This window comes from Molothrus aeneus, chromosome 5, assembly GCF_037042795.1.
Source record: "Molothrus aeneus isolate 106 chromosome 5, BPBGC_Maene_1.0, whole genome shotgun sequence".
NCBI lineage: Eukaryota > Metazoa > Chordata > Aves > Passeriformes > Icteridae > Molothrus > Molothrus aeneus.
The window spans coordinates 27,459,218-27,479,741 of NC_089650.1; the positions used below are offsets into that span (position 1 = coordinate 27,459,218).

At 35.9% G+C, this 20,524-nt stretch overlaps 1 protein-coding gene across 1 annotated transcript in view; it reads left to right on the forward strand.

Annotated features, from left to right (window-relative positions):
- POC1B (POC1 centriolar protein B) overlaps window positions 1-20,318 on the forward strand; it is a gene marked incomplete at its 5' end in the record, with an annotated part of 47,154 nt that extends 26,836 nt beyond the window's left edge. Inside the window, 2 exons of the mRNA XM_066550702.1 lie at window positions 17,896-18,078; window positions 19,278-20,318. Coding sequence (XP_066406799.1) covers window positions 17,896-18,078; window positions 19,278-19,379 — 285 coding nt within the window. The remainder of the gene's footprint in view (window positions 1-17,895; window positions 18,079-19,277) is intronic.
- Window positions 20,319-20,524: the final 206 nt, after the last annotated feature.

Below are 20,524 nucleotides of genomic sequence, written 5' to 3' on the forward strand. Positions count from 1 at the left end.
TTAACCCTAACCCTGCCACTGTTCACACAAATTCAGGAATCATTTGCATGTTTTCTTTGCCACTAATATCCTTCCTCTGCCACAGTCAATAACATTCTTCAACTTTGCTAACCAATCTGGTCCTCTGTGCTTTCTGATGTCAGCTCATCCTTTAGTATCATCTTCTTGTCCATTGTCTGTCTGCCACATTACCAGCTTCTGTCATTTGTGGAATTATCATCTGTTTCTTAATCAGGCCAGCCACCTAGACTCTTTGTGTCTTGTTTCTAGAGGGTTCTGGATCTCAGTGACTTGGACCTTTTTATCTGAAGCTTTCTCAGTTTCCTTAATGTATGGAAACTGTCTAATAGAGGCTTGATGTGTTCTTCATAAGAAACAAGGAGAAAAGAGCAGACACTGCCTTTATTTCTATCACACCTTCACGGACAGATTTCCTTTTGATACAGTTTGTCCTCAATTGAATGATACTACTATTGTGTATTATTTGTATTTTTTTTTAGTCCTTTTTCAAGTTGAGGTCGCCATCCTCTAGTCCTAGTCTAATTCATCATCTTATCTCATACATATCCCCGATTCCAGCCCCAATGAGTTGCTCTTTTTCTACTGGTTGTCAAAGACATTATCACTGTGCAATTTTTTCCCCTGAAAACATTTCAAGACCCATTTTAAATCTGCTTATGGCTTTTTGGCACTGCTTCTACTGAAAGAATGCTGTTTAAATAACAAAAATCTTGGATCAGATTGCCAGGTTAATTTATGCGTGTCCTATCTATACCTACTTATTATTTTAAGGCTCTGCCTTGAGGAGTTCTTCTGCCCTTCTGACATGTGCAGAGAGAAAAATGCAGTCTGCATTTAGGTATCTTTATGCATTCTTGTTCAATACATTTATCACACATGTAACACAGCAGGATCTTAAGGGTTATTTACAAAACATATTGGCAAGTCCCTAGACCACTGGAAGTAGTTAATTATCATATTTACTTCAATTTTTCTGCTGAAGGGGAGAGATACTTGAGACAGTGATCCACAAAAATGCGAGTCTTTAAATACAGCCTTTCTCTGGGGTGAGTAACAACACTGAAACTTCTGTAGGATTTCTGGTGAGTTTCTTAAAGCTCCCTGAAACCCCTTCAGGAAGATTGAAAGTCTATGCAAAACCTTGTAATGTTTTGTTGAATAGCTACCAAAATTCCTGACAGTAAGTGGTCAAAAACTTCTATAGGTCTCAGTCTAGTCCAGGAGAAAGGACAATAGAAGAAAGTGCTCTTCTTATTGAGAATCTTTTCTTCAACTTGAATTGTCCATTCTTCTACTCCTTTATGGGAAATGCGTTATTACTGCCCCTAAGATGATTTGTGACAAAGCAAAAGGGTTTTTCCTTTTCCTTCCTTCTTTGAAGATTTGTTAATGAAAGTGATATAGTATAAGTTGAGAGGGATGTCTGGAGTAATTTAATCTAACCTTCCCCTTAAAGCAAGGCCAGCTTGGATCAGGTTCTTATAAGCCTTGTCCAGTTCATTTGTTCATAATGTGTAAGGATAGAGATTCCACCACCTTTCTGGGCAGCTTGCTCTAATGTTTGGTTGATGAAAATATTTTTTTTAATAATATGTAACTAGAATATCCTATGTTCCAACATGTTTATTACCTTGAATTCGCAGTGGTCTTCTAATATGTGTGTGTCTGTCTTCTTACCCGTTAGGTATCTGAGATGGCAGCAAGATCTCCCTGTACCTTTTCTTCCAGAGAGCAAACCTGGTTCTCTGCCTTTCCTCGATATCATGTTCCAGCCCCTTTGTTATCTTGTTCACTCTCAACTTGATTTGCTTCAGGATGTCAGTGTCTATCTGGGACCAAGAAGCCCAAAAGAGGACACTACTCTAGAGAATTTGGGTGCAGCAAAGTGTCACCATCATCTATTCTTTACAACAGTCTGCCTAGAGAAGATTTTAAAAACAAATATTTAAAAATATAACACTCTTGATTCTTTATTGTGAATTTAAAATATATATTTAGATATTTTCTTAGCAGTTCATTTATTTTGAGCTGTAGCTGTCTAAGAAAATACTAGTATTATCTCTTCCTCCTACTTCTCCTCTTTTCAAGGAATTTTAATTTCTTGCTTCATCAAAAGGACCAATCCATTACAGCTTCCACACTTAAAATGCCTGCTTTTGTGTTTTGTTGTTTTTTAATTTAGTTCTATTTTCTTGCTTCAGAGGTTAAACTAAGGTAGGCAAATATGAATGTTCTTACAGGGATTTTACTAAAAACACTTACATTATTAAACTGCCCGAATTGTAAACACCTTATCTTTTCAGCTTCTTTTCTAGCTTAGTACTAAAGCCAGTTGTTTTGAACATGGTGAATGAAAAATCTTTTTTCTTCTGAGGTTCATACTAATGCAACTTTTTTTGTAAACTCAGTGAAGGGAGTATGATCCTTGTGTCAGTGGAAAAATTTCAGTAAAATCTTCAGTATGGAGTTGCTTTCTTTTGGACTACAATTACAAAGCCATTAAGAATTCCTGTGTATTATTATGGTTAGGAAATAGCTTTGGATTTGATGATTCATTTATTCAGTTCTCATGTGTATTATTGAAAGCACTGTAAAAATTAGCTGTGAATGCCTAACAAACTGGTACTTGTGTAATGTCCTGACTTTTTCAATGATAAGAGTCCTCATATGTTGCAGTTACCAGAAATTAGGTGTGTTCTAGCCTTTTGCACTCTGAAAATATTCACTAAATTGGGGTCAAATATGGGGACTGGGGGTGGTGCTTCTTTCTCCTTTCTATTTCATTGAAGACTCTTTGGAAAGCTTTAATGCCTCTCTACCACTCCTCCATGTGTCAAGCAACTTAACATTGCCTTTGTTTTCTGAACTATTGAAAAGGAAAAATTGGAAGTTTTGTTTCTCTTTGGGACTACTTCCTTCTGTTTCATCCTTCAATTTTAGTTTTAATCATGAGAGAGGTTGGGTCTTTTCAATTCTGCAAGGCACTACACTGGTAACCTCTGGTCCCTGATAAGCTGTTGGAAACAAGGGAAAGTTGATGGTGTCTCTGTAGTTTTTACTGACAGAAGCAGGAAATCACTGTAGAGGCTCTCTAATGTTTCATCCCCTGACCTTGCTCATGTAAACAGGATTTGGAGGAAGCAAAGCAATGTACTGTAATCTGGAAATCAGAATGTCTGCACTAGCTGGGAGATGTTTGCTGTTCTTTCTCTCCCAGTGCCATTTAACACTAAAAACAAGACATTCTTATTGTTCATTTACAGTACAACTCCTGCAAAGTTAAGACTGGGTTAATTACTGAGTAAGGAAAGATAAGGATTGTTTCTGTTTGGAGCAAAAAGAACATACTAAGTTTTAAAATAGAAAGTTTATCTGTACTGCATTTGTAGTATGTGTCTTGAGGCAAAAAGTAGAAGTATCTGTGCTCTCAATTTGTTCTGTACACATCGCTTTCGCAGTTTGTGTTTCAGGGTTTAGGTATTTTTGATACACTTTTCTCTGCCTTTGTTTTGAATTTTAAAAAAGCCCCAAAAAACCAACCAAGCTCCACAAGCAAAAAACACCCCATGTATTTGGAAAGGCAGCAATTATGAATGAAAAATTTGCATGTATTTTTCTATTTCTGCATACATTAAGGCTTAGTCAGCTCTTCTTCCTCATAGAAATTTGCTTTGAAAAATTCTTGCAGTAATGTCTCTTCCTTGTTCCTTAACATAACTCCAGAATACAGTAGGAGAGGATGACAATAGAAGTTGTATGTTAAAAACTAATTTTTAAAAGACTTCATATTTTCCTTACCATGCAACTTCAGATTTACTCTGATTTGCATCCTTTCCTAGCTTCAGCCTTACAAGGAAATAAAGACAAACTGTCTTCAGTGAGGTTAAGGGGAGGGTAAAAGGAAGAAAGGAAGTAATGGCAATTTTGTACATAGATCATCTCCTCTGGGGCCTAAGTCCAATTCAGAAGGGAACAGCTGGTAGAACAAAACTTACATGTCACTTCATTGTGCAGAGTAGTTACCTTTGCTGGTTTTTATAGATCATTTGAAAGCACAATAGCTTTCTGTAATTCAATGATATCAACTTTCCTAAATGTCCTCAGACAAAAACTCTGGTCATTACATGGTATGTATACATTTTTCTTTACCAAAGAAAAGTTCCAGCAGTATTCCCTTTGAAAGAAAGACTGAAATCACTGCCCCACTTGTGTTCCTTGTCCAAAACTCAGTTTCCAATTAGACTGAGCTCTGCAGTGGGGAGTGATCCCATGGGTAAAAGGGCTTTGATAAGAATTGACAGTTCCCAGCCTCTTCCATCACCTTACCTTCTTTGTTCTCAGACAGGGAAATAAGAAAGGCCACTCCCTGAATAGCTATGAACTTTTTTTCATTTACTGCCATTCTTCTGATTACCAGTAAATGCTTATTTGAATTGAACTCCCTGAACTCCCAATGACAAGCAGAATTAAATTAGAAAATAGTGTGAAGAGATACTGTGTCCCCAAAGTCTTGAGGTAAAGCCATCTGCACCTTTTTCATAGATAAGCATACCAAAAAACTGTCAAACAGGCTCTGAATGGCTCATGCTAAGTCTTATGCAAACACAGAATAAATACTGTAAATAGAGGAAGTTTGAAGAGTTCAGTGCAGCAGAATAAAAATAAGAATTGTGCTTTTCTGTCTTTGCAAATGAATCCCTCTCTCTGTCCAATCTTGCTTTTAGACAGGCAATTTTTAGTGTCATCTTGGCTTTAAAGTACACTTTAGACAGACCTTTCTACTCTTTGCATGCTAGGCAGGTAGAATGTTTGGGGCTGGTGCAAGAGGATAGGCTGCCTTCTCCCCAAAACTCTGCAGTTAAACACGTTCAGCTGCTCTCAGAGAAGGAATGTCTCCCATTCCCCCAAAGGCTACTCCTAATCCATCTGGAATAGGCATGAAACAGTACAGACAGCTTTTTCTGTTGCCCGCTAAGAGCCTTCTAGGGAGGGTATGGTGTATATGAACAAAATGACTCATCACAAGTGCAGCAAAGATGAAGTGTTTCGCATATTGAACAGGGAATTTCTAAACTTGCATTTTGAGCTGCTGTAGATGTCTAGGCATGTTTAGAAAGATTTGTGTACATAATCTTAAAATTAGTATGCTTTGATACCACTAAGATCAACTAGAACTTAAGGATCAAATACTTGAATGTGAACCCAATGCTTGCAATAAAAGAGGAATATGATCCAAATGCTCCTTGCATTTTGTGGTGATGCTATCCTAACACAGCATGTAACTTCTGGTTTACAAGGAGAGAATAGGAAGTATGTTGTGCCTCTACATAATTAAGTAATAATACATGTCCTGATTTTCCTTAATGGTCTTGATTATATTCTCTGAGTGAACTGGAGCTGGAGAGAAAGTCAGGTTTTTATCGGAGACTGACTTCTGAATTTGGGCACTAGAGAGTGCAAGAATATAATATTTCTTATGCTATTTTTAGCCTGCTTTCCAGAGGAAATGTACTTTATGAGATTGTGCTGTTTTGTCTGTCACTGTTCTGTCTCCCTAATAATTTCATAATCAGATAATTGGTGGGGTTTTTTTTTAATGAAATTTGGAAATAAGCAGTTAGAATAAGGAAACATATTAGTGCTATCACTTAAGAAAAAGTCAGTGGATGTGATACTGGAATAGGCATGGAGTAGCTACCGGTGACCCACCCTGTAACAGTGTCTCAACACATATGGAGGGAGCTTGAGTTCCTATAGAACAGGAAGCCTAGGAGAGGGACCTAACAGGAAAAAATTGTACACGTGCACACATACACAAATATTTTCTAAGAAGACAGGCCTTCTAAAACTGGCAAAATTTTACTTTGTGTAGGGCCTTACTCAGGGCAGCTGTGTTTCAGGAATGTTTTTCAAGTTGATCCATGTGTGTATATTGTTCCTTTAGCACATTAGCACATTTCTGGGCACTGGAGGGATGGAAGTTCCAGGTATTATTTCTCACTCAGTTTCCTGAGATACTGTACATGTACACTCTGACCTTGTCTGCTCAAGCAGTGTTTTCCTCTGCTTTGACTGGAAATCTAAGCTGTATTCACAGTTCTCACAGCTGATTCTGCGGCATGCAGAAAATGCCCGACAGCTATCAGCCCACACATCCAATAACAACTGGTTCCTTCCTCTTCCTGGGGAAGAGTAACATCCTCTGAGAAGAAGTGTCCCCTGAGGAATGCAGCAACAGCAGCAAGCCTTTCACACAGGAAATTACTACTATAGCACTTGTAGAAAAGCGTTTCTGTCACTTGGATTGTCAGTCTGTAATGAGCTTCCTGCTGACCTAGATGATGATTTACTACTGATCTAAATGCCATTTGTGAGTCATTTAGCTTAATGGAAGTTAATGAAGTTATCATTCAGTGGTTCTGTTACCCTATAAGCACCTAGTTTAACTTTTTTAATGCAGTAGTACAAATAAAGTTTTCAACTTCTTAGTATTCACAGGACTTTAATAATTCTGAGATTGCACATTTTGTGGGACTAAAAAGCAAGGGAATGCAAAGTTTAGCTAATAATGTGTGTTTCTTAGAGGAGGCTGCAAGATTTTCTTTTTGTGTAAGTTGCACAGTAAAGCTGAGCTACAGATCAGGTATGTCAGAAAGCAAGATTGTAAAGCTAAATACTGCCCTTGAATTACTCTTAGTTCTTAAATATAACTGGAGTATAAGTTTAGCACAGCATGCTTGCAACTGTGGGGTAGAAACTTGACTGAAATTTATATATATTATATTATGACTGAACTTAACTGAAATTTATATATAATATAAATTTATGTATATACTTGAATGAAACTTGTTTATATATAAAACTCATATGTTATTCAAAGTTGTTAAAGCAAGTTTGTTATAAAAGCAAACACTTTAATACTGCTTAAAAATTTTATTTTTTTCCTAAATGACAGTGCTTAAACAAGTGCTAGCAAATTCTATTTATCACTTAGATTAGGGTGATATCTAACCCCAGAGGATGCTTTCTGACTAAAAGCTTGTTTGAGTGTTTTCCAAATATGTTAGTTGTTGCAATACAGTACATCTCTCCTTGAAACCATGCTGCATTACTGTCGAGTTTGCAGTAAGAGATGTAGTTACTTGCTTAATGTGAGATAATGGAGACACTGAGTCACATGAAAAGATTACCTAGGTTACTTAAAACAAGACTGAAAAAACGAGACTTTTCAAATAAAATTCAGCAACTAAGGAAGAAAGATTTTCTTCAGCAGATAGGTGTTTGATGTAGAAAAACATCTTGGCTTGCATCTTCCACCAAAACAGTGTGGGGGTTAGAAATTAGGTAGAACAATGCTAAAGGATGATTTCACAATCATTTCAACTTAATGGCTGTTTTTATCTGGTTAATTTCATCCACGTCAATTCCCCGATCTGTTCAGCTGTCCAAACACTAATAGGAGCACAAAGGAGTAATGAGAAAAAATGATTTAGAGATGAAGGAGTAGATCAGAGCTGGCTGTAACCTAACTGTATTGACTGATGTCTGTGGAGCCATGTATCCAGTGTGATTCTGCTGTAATACAAACAGGTGTGTTACATGCATGCAACAGCTGAGTATCTTTCTTAAGTTGTAATGGAAAAAATAGGAGGAAAGGAGGTGGTAGTAATGGTTTCCTTTTGTTCAGGAAGTACATACGTTGGATTCTTTTTTTTTTTTTTCAGCCTGAGAGGATTCAGATTTTTTCTGTCTGCATGGCTGTAATGTAAACAGCAGGTAACTGAGCCTGAATGGAGACAGCTCCATCCTTTTTGCTTGAATTTGGAGCATTGTAAAGCAAAAGCTCTGAGAGTATATGAAGTCAGAGGAAAGCAACTGAGAAACAGTCTATGGTTAGTGATTCTGGAAGAGGAACACTGGATTCTGTTGCATTTTGCAATAAAAATATTTGGGGGAAAAAATTAGTAGCTGTGTGTGACAGCTGTGTGCTGATGGGTGACACCATCAGCATTACTGCTCTGAAGAGCTGGTTGGTTGGGTTTGGGCTTATTCTTTTTTTCTCTGTATCCCCTGACATATGATACTCTGGTTGTAGCAGTTTGGGTTGTTTGAAGGAGGGAGGTGGGGAGGGGAGAGGTGGTGTCCTCTGGCATGTTCTTACTGCATAGATATTTCCTGTACACCAAAGTGTGAGTTCCACTCTGCATGTTAGATCCTGAAGTGAAGACATTGCAATGCAACTCTGAGTTAAATACTGCAGTATTTTTATTGTAAAGGAAGACTCCTTACTTGTAACAGGGATTTAAAAGAATTGCTTTATCCTTAAGCTGTTCTTAGATTAACCAGTATCAAATATTCCTCACTGAAAAGGTTGCTTTTCCAAGATGTTTCTTCCTTCCTTATGTCTCTTGGGAAAGGAATTCAGCGTCCATACTTCCAATTTTTGCTAGTGTAGTGAAATAGTACAATGCTAGTTGCTTAGCAGTTTCAGTTAGTTGCATGTAAGATAGAGTAATTCTTCACTCACTAACCTTATCATAAAGGTTTATCATTTTGTCCAGTTATGTGTCATAGTAGATATTTTCAACACCTCTGCTTTCTGTAGTTTATTACTCCGTAGTGTATTCTTCTCTGATGCCTTGCATGTGTACATCAAGTTGCATTTTGACAGTTGAAGGAAGTCAGAATGCCAAGTCACCCTGACTGTTTTAGTAGTTTACAGGATGCCTTTTTGTCACCTGTACGTTTGATTTTGCAGATAGCTGGTTATGTTTTGTGTGGGACTAAAACAAGAGCAGATTTCAATGGAGTCACTAAAACCAGTATAATTCTGCAGTGTCTTTCTGATTTAACAGTTTTTGAGGAAACACTAGCAAGATAATTGAGTTCATGATGCATTACAGCCTAAAATGCATCAGTAAAATTGTAGCATGCATATTACAGATATAAAAAAAAAAGGATGATTCTATCAGTAATAGTTTGATTAAATATTTCTTTAGATAGTTTAGATAGGTCTTCAGTTTGAAAAACCATTTCTTTTCTGTCCCCTCAAACTGTATTGATGTTAAGCCTTAAATATTTGCTCTATATGCCCTAGGTCAACTTTTTAGTTGATTTTTTGGCTTTTTCCTGACACAGTTCTCATGCTGACTGTGACCCGTGACAATGCAATTCTCCTGTTTATCCTTTATGATTACTGATGGAATTTCAGCTTCCCCACACCCCTGCTATTTTCTCCATAATATTGCAGGATATATTAAAAATCAGTATCATTATTTGACTTGTGAAGTTATTTCCAAACCAATAGTCTTTTTTGCTGTGGTTGGAATAGAAAGTATTTTGCCAGAAATACAATTACAACATTTATTATCTTCTGAAATGGAAGATAAAAAGATGCCATTAAACACATTAAAAATATGCATAATGCTTTAACATCTCTAGCTAATAGGAATGCTGTTGCTGGGGCTTCTTTTGTTTCTGATACTTTTAAAGTACAAATAATCTTTGAGTTACAGGAATTATTTTTCAAGAGTGAAACAGGCCGGTCAGACCACTCCAAAGTTACATTTCTTGGATATTTGTATGTAATTTTCAAATTTCTCAGTTTCTGTTGTTCCCTAATTTGATTCTATCACAGTAAATTGTAAAACTCAACTGACTTAAGTGCAAAGTTGTTGTGGTGCTACCAAAGCATTTTTTTACAATCCCACCTCTGAACAAAGCAGGACTGAGTATTATTTTTACCTTAACAAATGGGACAGCTTATCCAAACCTTCTGAATATTTACTAATGCTGATCACTGAAATAGCTCAGGATGGACTTTTGCTACTTTCTCCAGGTATTTTGTGAAATCTAATAAAAGCATATAAATTTGACTTTTCAATCAAAATTTTGAAGCTTCATTTTATCCTCATTGGGAGTATTTTTGTGGCACTCTTGTTAAAATGTTTGAAGTTCTTATGAAACCTTCACCATCTACTATAGGTGTAGCATTTCATTAACAAAAACCTTGGTAAAATGCTGAAGAACCATGTTTCTTCTATTACATAGTAAAATATATTTTTATGGCTATAGTCAGAGGATTTCAGTTCTAAGCTATGAAATATTGGACTTCTTTTTTTCTTTTGCAGATAGTAGTATCTGTCTCTTTGGCAAAATGTTCAAGCAGTTGTGCTGGCCCTGTTGGATTTAACTTTGGACTCTGCTATGTTGCATTGCTAACTTAATTTCAAATGCTTTTAACTCTTTGTTATTTTCCTGTAAGTAATTTGTATTAGAGGAGATTTGACACTTGCTTCTGTGGAGTAAACAAACTCCATGTATTGTCAATAGCCACCTGGTCAAGTGGTATAACCACCTGTGGTTACTGCTGCTCTGAAAGGAAATCAAAGCTGCCAGATCTCATCTAGGAAGAGATTTCTCTGTGAAATTATTGTGTGGACATCCTTCCCCCATAGCATCCCCTAACAGGAGGCAATTTAGGTTCGTCTGTGCAACAAAGTTTTGTTATTACACAAGTTATGGTGATACGAGGTAGCAAAATAAGAAAATTTGTACCATAGCACATACACTTATTCTGACAAAAACCATTGATACAGATGCAGCTCTGCTGGCAGAAAGGAGTTTCTTTTAGCTTTGCATATAACTTTGAAGGAAGTTGTGTGTAGATATGCATATAAGTCTGTATTTATGTAGGGGCTGGCAAACAGCCCCCAAGTGCTCCTGCAGCAGGGGCCCTGCTACAGTGCCAGGGCATGGAGGGAGGCTCTGCAGCACAGGCAGCTCTGCCCTGTGCCAGCCTCCTGCTCTTGAGGAGCACCAGACCCCTGGCGGGAGCCTAGGGACTGCAGCCCTTCTCAGCTTTCTGCAGGGCTGAGGAGAACATTTTTCACAGCCTTCAGTTCTTGTTCTGGCAGAGCCTGTCTATTCTGGATTTTTTGTCTATTCCGTAATTTTTTGTTCATTCTTATTGAGAAGTGGGGTTTAAGACAGAAGTGTGTTCCTTTAGTTCTTCTCCTTTACATACAGTGTAAGTTGTTCAAGATTGGTTTTGCTCCAACAGGTCAAGTATGAAAGCCTTATTTAGGAGAAATCAATTGCATGTTGTAAAGTATATTCTTTTGTTTTATTTTTTTCTCAGGAGTAAACATGCCTTTGATTACTAGAAATGCCTCTGGGTTTGTTGATCAACCTCGTTTCATTGTAAATTCATGTTGAATATGGATATACTAGGTGACTTTGAATGAGATAGAGGAAGTGCTGTCCTTTATATATAATTTAAGACTCTGTACAACAAAGTCACTGCTACCGGGTATCGTTTCTTTGTAAAGTTCAGTTAGACTTTACTAGCTAGGTATTGGTCTAAAGGCTTTCATTCAGTTTTTTTAGGTAGGGGAAAGAGGACAGAAAGGAGTCATGAGCAGGCAAGCCAGAAGAATGGCTGTCATTTCTCTGATTAGGTATGTTCCTGGTGAGGATGCTCTACTCTCACTCATACCCTGCCTCCTTCCTCCCATGTGCTTGATGCCCTCTGTCAACCCTCACAATCTGCTCTTTGAAGTACAGGGAGTTTGCCCACATGCTAGGAAAGTCCTAGGGTTTTTATACCTTTGTTTTTATTCATTAACATTTGTAATATCAAAAATAGCAGAATATTCTATTTATAGTGGTAGAAAGGAGACCTTGTCCACATAGAGTTATTTACTATCGTTACTTCCTTCTAGTTAGCGTTTCATTATATTTCCAGTTTCTGTTGCAAGTATTCCTCCTGCCCTCCTTTAGCTTTTCTCTGCCCTGGAATGGATAAGAAGTTCAAGCAGAGTTTGTAATACAGTTTTTATAGAGCTCTATGCAGGTAAAAAGAAACCATCATGGCAACTTTTTTTCAATTACAGCCATAAGATGTCCCCTTGGGTATGCACGCAAGCAGTCCAAAGTAATTTGCCTAAATTAAACTTGACTACTTTATTTCATAATTGTAAATAGTAGGAAATGCTTCTATAGTGTCATGTTATTTCTCCTTAGTTTTGCAAAGCTTCTTGCTGAAGCTGAAGATATACTGGAGGTAATTGATTACCTTTCTTTGCCTTTCTTCTATAGGGTACATTTTTATATTTTGGTGCCTGTGGTGCAAGTGTTTTTATAACTTATGAAAGTGTTTGAGTATAGTCTTCCTGACCTGTTACATTAGAATTGACGTCCTGACAGGGGATTCTCACCTTTGGAAATTGAACCTCCAATGATTTTTGCCTGGTTTGTTTTGGATGTTTATGATACGCTTTGAGGTTTTTTATTTGGTTGTTTTGTTGGGGGCTTTTTTTGTTTGTTTGTTGTTTTGTGAGGTTTTTTGTTCAGTTGGTTTTTAATTATCAATTCCTAACTTTTCATCAGTATTGCTTGTTTTTAGGGGGAAATACTTAGCTTTTTCTAAAAGTTTAAACTCATACAGACTGTGCAGAGTACTATTAATATTAGAAATTAACATCAATGAGCAAATTAGAAAAAATCACCTGGTTTTAAGTAAAGTTTATTACTGATGATCTGAGAGTTTAGAAATAAGTATTTCAGGAATATTATTAATTTCTAACTGGATGCACTCAAACATTCACGGACTTCTAAGAAGTTTTTATTAGAGAAATAGAAAAAATTTTTAAATTTTTTTTGGAGAAAACAAGGGTTATTATGTGCTCATTTTCAGTGCTTTCTTGAATGGATGGAATACGGAGAAAATATTTTTGGTCTTTACTAGAATCTGTATATATGGAATTATAAAATAGTGAGTGCATTGGATGTACTGTTTTACAGGGTTTTCTCAAACCAGAAGCAGCACTCTGGGAAAAAGATGACATAAGAAAACTGTGTAGTCAGTTTCTCAATATGTGTGTGAAAGGTTGCTTGTAAAATGTGATGTAATTTCTTTGCCTAGAACTTTCAGGATATCTTGAGATGTGCCTATGGTCAGGGTAGTTTATTATTTCATGCCATCACAGGAATACTAAATTCAGTATAGCTGTCATCCTGATAGAAATAAATAAATAAATCTGATTAATCAGACCATAGCTGTAAGTGCATCAGGATTTCAGTTAATTTTCTACAGATAATTAGATAAAAAACTCCACCAAAGTAAGCTAAGAGTTTTCATTGCTTTGTACTGGCCTTCTGGCCTCTATAAACTCAGTTAGCTTCAGGCTGAATTTGCTGTTTTCAAGACTTAAAGTGTTATGCTCTTCCATCTAAGGTGGAAGTGCCTGTTGTGCTAAAGAATACAGTCTGATAGTTTGGCCTGTTTTATTGGCCATGAGTTTGTAACCTGATACTACTGCTTATGATCAGCCTCTAAACTGAAGGGTGTGCTACCTTCAGGAGTCCTTCCAGGTGTTTCCATGTCAGACTGGATGTGATGCACTTCTGTTAAGTGCACTTTAAATTTTTTATTTCAGCTTGGGCATTTTTTTAAAAGCTGGAGAAGACTCTGATGTGTAAGATGACATGAAAGACTTTGATTGAAGTGTGAGAGTCTGTATTACAAGTTCTGAAAGTGGACTGCTCAAGCTAGAAGTGCTTAGTAGAACTTAGCTCTGGATGCACCACATAGTTTATCTGTATTTTACTGCTTGAATGTAAAACTTCATTAAAATTTGCAAATAAACGATTCCAGAGATACCTTATCAGAATACATGGGGCAGCAAGCCACAGTTGGCACATGGCAAGTTGTTGCTGTGCATGCAAGAGGAGAGGAAATGAAGAGTGCTGTCATCAGCTGAAACTACAGGGAAGTTTTCTTCAGTAGGAGCTGATAAAACAGATTGTGATTCAACATACTCAGTCTTCGACTAATAGATCAGAGAGCTGTTTTATGTGGATCACTCATGAACCAAAAAAAATAATTTCAAAGCAGAAGAAGTGATCTGTGAGTAATTATATCCTACAAAAACCCAGCCCCCCCCAAAAAACAAAAACAACAACAACAAAAAAAACAAAACAAAAAAAACCACCAAAAAAACCAACCAAACAAACAAAAAAAACCCAACTCTTGAATGGTTAAATTTAGCATTTCCACAGTGAACCATTTTTATATGAGAGTAGGTTCACAAGAGGAAGAAAAAAGTAGTGATAATGATAGTACTGTTTCTCCCAAAAATTTCCCATGATTTCAAATAACCAAAAGACTCAGGAATTCAATATCTGGTAAGGTGGGACACTACTCTGTTATGCCTTTGCTCTTTGATTTGTTTGAGCCTAATGCTCTACTTATGACTAATTATTTGTAGTTGTTTTAATCACAGTATCAGAAATATTTTACTGTTAGTAGGCAAATGTACCATGTGTTCAAAATTTAAAGGTTTAATTTTAAAAAGCAGACCATGCCAATTTTTGTGATTCATTAGGAAGCTTACCAATGTCACTTTTTTATAAGCCCATCTTAATTATAAGATTCTAAGACATGCTTTTAGAAACTCTGGTCTGTAGTTTCCAAATTTGGAGCTCATAGAGGATGGAAGCCTGTTGATAGGCAATTGTGTGAGAGAGACTTGTATTTTTTCTTTTTTTCTTATTTCCCTTGAGGGATTTTTTTTTATTTCTATAAATAAAACTGCTCAGGCATCCTTATATATGGATGCATTTTACTCAGATTCTATTCTTAACAGTTATGAAGCAAAGGGAGGCTGGGATGCAGTGTTTGTGTCTATGTGCTGTGTGAATGTTTCATGGGAAAACGTTTGGGAACAGGCAGAGGTGATAAGGTTATGTGTAAGGATTTTTCACAAATTGATCAAGTACCACCCACAGAGTTTTGGCTATTTTGCTTGACAGAAAACAAAGATGTGCAATTATGGTTTGCTGTTTGTGACATCATTTTATAAGCTAAATTTAATTTTCTGCTGAACATCCGCTGGTAATGTCATGGTAATAACTTCCTATTGATTAATTAAATCTGTTCCTTCTCCTCCTTATTTGTAACTTGCATGAAGTTGCCCAAATGTGAGTTTATGTTATTACTAATGGTGTTTGAATGGAAACACTGTACACATTTTCATTTTCTTCTTTGCTCTGCTCAGAAGTAACAATTTAAAATTGATTGCCTTATTAAAATTTATTCTCTCAAAATAAGCTATAGCTTTGATGACTCTCAGAATAGTTTGGGTTTTTTTAATATGAGACATTTTTACTACATTGCTGGTGACATACAGAATTGTTGTTTATGACTTGGTAGCATTTCAAGTACTTTAGGAAGGGGCTAATTTGAAGGAAAGACAACATATAATTCTTGAAACTTTTAATTTGAAATAGACTTTGAGTAGAAAGACTTTCTTTAAAAGGAACTTCATTTAAAGTGAAATGTGCTGAATAAAAGTGTTGGACATGAACTAACTGGTATCCAAAAGTAAAGGAAATCTTTGAGACCTGTGTCACTCCTTTACAGCAAGGTTTTGGCATTTCAGTGTTGTGTTAGATTTCAGCCATTTCGGACCCTTTGCTGAGCTGGAGGAGATTGTAAAGTTAGATATTAGGAAAGGTTAAGATATAAAACAGATAACCTTAAAATTATAGCAGCATACTTGATGTCTGATAGTATTTAAAAAAGTCTCTACGAATTTCCAGACTATGATAAAAATAACCATTTTGGGCACAGGTTAGATAAGTTGAAAATTTGAAACAGTCTTTTTTCATTTCTCTTACAAATTTTGAAAGCTCAGTTATTTGCTTATCTTGTTTGAGTTTTGACAAACATCAAGGTCTTTGTCTTATTTCTGTAAATGCTTTTATGTTGTTTTGTACTTCCAAATCTTTGAATATGTAGCAGAAAAATCTCAATTTGCTGCTTAACCCAGTAAATTATAAGAGGACTTTTCCATTACTCTGACTTGCAGTGCTGGTGGCAGTTTACTGAGATACAAAACATTCTTTCAGATCTATTTGTCTGATATATTGAAGTTTGGATCAATTTTGCTGTAGGAAGGAAGTGGTGAGACTTTTAGTAGCTTAGCATTTGCTGTGTTTACTGAATTGATAGCTTTCCTCCTTGGGTTGAAATAATCTCTCTTGCTTCAGACTTTACCTGACAATGCTAGGATAACAGAAATCAGTGGAAGTGATGTCAGTAAATGCCTTGGTGCTATCAAACCTTGAGATGGCTTCACTCTGGCTTTGTTACCATTGCCTGGGTATGTGCCCCTGTCTCTCCTAACCATGCTCTGCACTTCTTGGGTTCTTGCCTGGGGGCTTGAGACCTGTCCTGCAGAATGTAACTGCATAATGGAACTTTTAACCCAGAGAGGATTGTAAGACTTTCTTTTTTTGCTCTCTTACCTTACCACAGTCTCTCCTTTCAGCTGTTTCCCACCACACAGGACTGTGCAGAATCACACTGAAGACACAGGAATGTTATTGTGGATAATGCAGCAGTATAAGTTCACAATAATATTGATATGATTTAGTATTATTTAAATTTAAAATAGTTGATGTCTGATCGTATTTAAAAAAGTCTGTCATTGTTGCAGTATTTAATCCATCAGTCTCTGATCGTACGTGATTCAAAGGCAAGGTCAACTACATGGAAATCATTCTTGACAGAAACTCATCAACATACCTAGGTGATCTTGTAAAAGTCTGCTAATAATTCTGCCTAGCAATTTACATTCTACAAGATTATTTTAGAGACTTAGGAGATTTTTTTAAAAATGTTTGACAATGATTTTTAATACCCTCTATTTTGAAAATCTGTTCAGCCTTGCAACATAAATATATTTTGGGCACATTGTAAATATTGTGTATTTTAAATACATCAGGTGAGACTAAAATTTCCCCTTTGCAAAGCTAATAGATATTTTCGTGGGCTGTCAAATTCCAGAGAAATAGTTTAATTGGAACTATTTTAAAGGTTTATTTTGTAAATGTAGATATATCAAATGTAATCAGAAATAGTAAAACCTGACTACTGCAATTTATTTTAGTGTGTAAGTAAACTAAAGTTGTCTGAAGATATAAGAAGTTTTTAAAGAAATCTCAATAAGTCATTAATTATTCAGGTAAACTTGTGAAGGACTTTCTAATGAATTAGTGATGATTTAACCTTTCATGACTCAAAAATACCATTAAGAACTTCAAGGCACAGACAAAACCAAATTGGTGGGGAAGATCATGCTCTCTCACTTACCCTGAAGCAAAGTTTACATGTCAAAGTTTTTTCTCTCAACATTGCATTGTGTGGATCTTCTCTGTTGTTTCCTTCTCCCATTTTCTGAAAGAATCAATTTTTCAAAAAGTACCATCACTGAACAAACAACTGAAAACTACTTTTTTAAAAAGCTGAAATAAGAGGTTAGTTCATACTAAACAAAGGTTTCATACCATGAAGTTGGAAGAAGCGCTTGTGGTTGTCTAGTAACATACGGTTTTTTCATCTGTATGACTACTCTGAGTGAATTTCTTTGTCAACCAGGGCTGTCTTTTTGAAGAAAATGCCCCTCATTAATTGTATTTATTCAAGCCCTAGTGGTACATCACATAGCTCTTCAATCATATGTACCTGAAACATGTACCTAAAGACTGCTAAGATTTTCCTTATTGCCTCATCCATCACAGCTGGAATTCTCTCTTAGGTCAGAACAAATTGAAGTGTTATGAATTGAACCTGGTACAAAAAGCAAATCTGAGGGTCCTTGTGTGTATGCATATATATATATATATATATATATATATATATATATATATATATATATATATATATGTGTGTGTGTGTGTGTGTGTGTATGTAGATTTTTTTTTTAATTAAAAGCCTAACTTTTGGCTATCCTGTCTATCTTATGATGTGGTTCCACTTAAATGAAGACAAAGGCAGCTGAATCTTCAAATTATGTTTCTGTATTCAAGGGTGTTGGCAAAAGTGAAGAACTGCCGAGTCCCTCTGCTTCTCCCTCAGCAAGAAGTTCAAAAAGGAAGGCAGAGAGTGAGAGTGGGTCAGCTGTGCTTAGTGCGGAACAGCACAGAGGCATCTCTTCCTCCGTGGACTGGGCTTTGGACCACATTGTGGGCCAGCTAGAGATGCTAACTCTAGTAAGTATGCAATAACAGGTGATGCTTGCAGTGCAAAATGACAGTGCTATCAAAGGGCAGCAGTAGCCTGGAGTCATGTTCATAAATCAGAACATTAAAGACTATGGGGTTATTTTGAATAGCTGTATAGTCAAGTGAATGTTTGGGTGTTTTCCTTTCAAAGATATTGATTGCATGTATTGTGTTTGCCAAAGTGAAAGCTTCCTGGTACATAACCATAAAGATTGTTGCTGTATTTTTAACTCTGGCTGAAGAGAATCACTGTTTTTCAGTAGTAAAATCTGGGTAGTTTTGTCAGAAGCCAGTTGTTTAGCAGACATTCCAGCTGGAACAATCACACGCTAGCAGGGGATGAACAAAGTAAATTGGCAATGTACCATTAAATCCCTTTCCCAACTTAGTGTGTGAGGTGTCCGCTTAGGTAGGAATCCAAGCAGTGCAGTAAGTCCTTGTGCCAATGAAACTGCACAAATACTCAGTCTCAGTCAGTGACTCTGAGTCACTTGTTTGCAAATGCTCAATACATCTTTTTAATCCAGATTTAGCTTATAGTTTGAGATACTTCTTTGTAGTCTGTAATATATTGACATTAAATCACTTCAAAATGGAGCAGCTAAGGGGTTTTTTTCTGTGTTCTTTTGCAATATATATGTTAAGTAGGAAGAAACAGTTTTTGAGAAGTATGGAGTCAAGTCATGAGTTAGAAATTATTTGTGTAGTAAGTTGTAAAGAAACTGCCAGCCTGGGTCCAAAAACCTACTTCTTCCGCTGAAAATAATATCATGGAGAATTAATGCCTTTTAATAGTATATTTTTTTGTCACTTCCTTTTCTTGGGGATGCCTTAAAAGTTTCTTTTCGTTTTTTGAAAGATATCGTTTGTGGTCACAGGGATGGCTGTTTTTCTATTGGAATATGGATGCAACTTTCACATAGTATTTCAGAGTACTTTACATTATACATGTATGAATTTCTCTTTCTCAGTGAAAATGTTTTGTGAAAACAAAAGCCTTTAGACAATCTCCATGGAGGTAAAGCTGTAATTTTTAAATACAGTTGTAAATAGTGGATTAGCTAAGGAGAAGCCATCTTACAGTATTTTTTCCTGTTGAGTTAAAATTATTTTTCTTATGTTGCGTGCTTTTATAATACTGTGTGAATAATATAAAGCCAATTGAAATTATTCTCTTCTTCATGCAGACCATTTCAGTCCTGGAAGAACGTCTTACTTGTACAGAAGATAAATTGAAAGAATGCATAAAAGATCAGCAAAAAATGTTGCTTAAGGGAAAACAGAACTAATAAAATAGGAAAATGAACTATGTTGATGAGTATGTTTCATAAAATCACAAGGAATGTTTCTTCACTGGATTTTGCTATAAGCAGAAACATCAAATCAAAGTAATAAAAATGGAAGAAATTTGAAAAAAAAAATTCAAACATTGGTAGCAAGCAGATATTCTGGTTATCTATTTAATGAAATGTAACCCAATCAAAACTACAACTTTCTAAATAATTTCCATTGAACATTCTCGAACTCTTACTTCAACCTAACAAGATATTTGCATATAACTAAGCCACTAACTACATACATTTAGATGAATAGCAGTTATTATGCAGGTTACCACTGTGCAGATTTTTAAACTCAGTCAACGATGTTTTTAAAAATAATGTTCTTTGTGCTAAGACAACATTACTGAAACACCTAAATTAAGTAAGACATAATAGAGGTGCCAGAGGTGTTCTTTGTCCCTTACATATTCTCAAGTGTTTTACCAAAAAGTAGTGTGTTATTCTTTATCTTCTCAGCATTTTAGTAATGATTGCAAGAAGGTGTAGTTTGAAAACTTTTAGTTACAAATGCAGGAATTAAGTCACTGTAACTTAGAAGATATAATTGCATCTATGTGAATCCAGCTGCAAAACATGAGTTTTGATGCACTTGAACGCTTCTGCTTATCATATCCCCATCAAAATTCACTTTTCATATTTATGAAAACAAAAGTGAGCTTTATACTTCTGAAGAATATATTTGAACCAAACACAAAAATTTGCAAAATCTAGATCATAAATACAAAAGATTCTTATCCCATAAGAATGTCCACGTGTGCTCAAGCTTTGCATGCTGTGAATGTACCTGATCAAGTAATGCATTGTGAATGCAGACATAAGTCAGGAAAAACTTTGCAGTGTATGATGATTTGAGTTTTATTTTTAATAAAAATGCAATTCTTAGAAATATGATTTTGGGTCTTATTTAATGGAAAAATATATATTTTCTTTATGTCAGTCTATTTTTTAAAATGTCAATTGCAGAACACCTGTTGTAAATCCACAGTAAAAACTAGGTAATCATGCATTTCTGTAACTTTACATGTCTGTTGAAAAATAGGACACTTGGAATGGGGAAGCACTTTAATCCAATTCTCACCCGACTGTATATATAG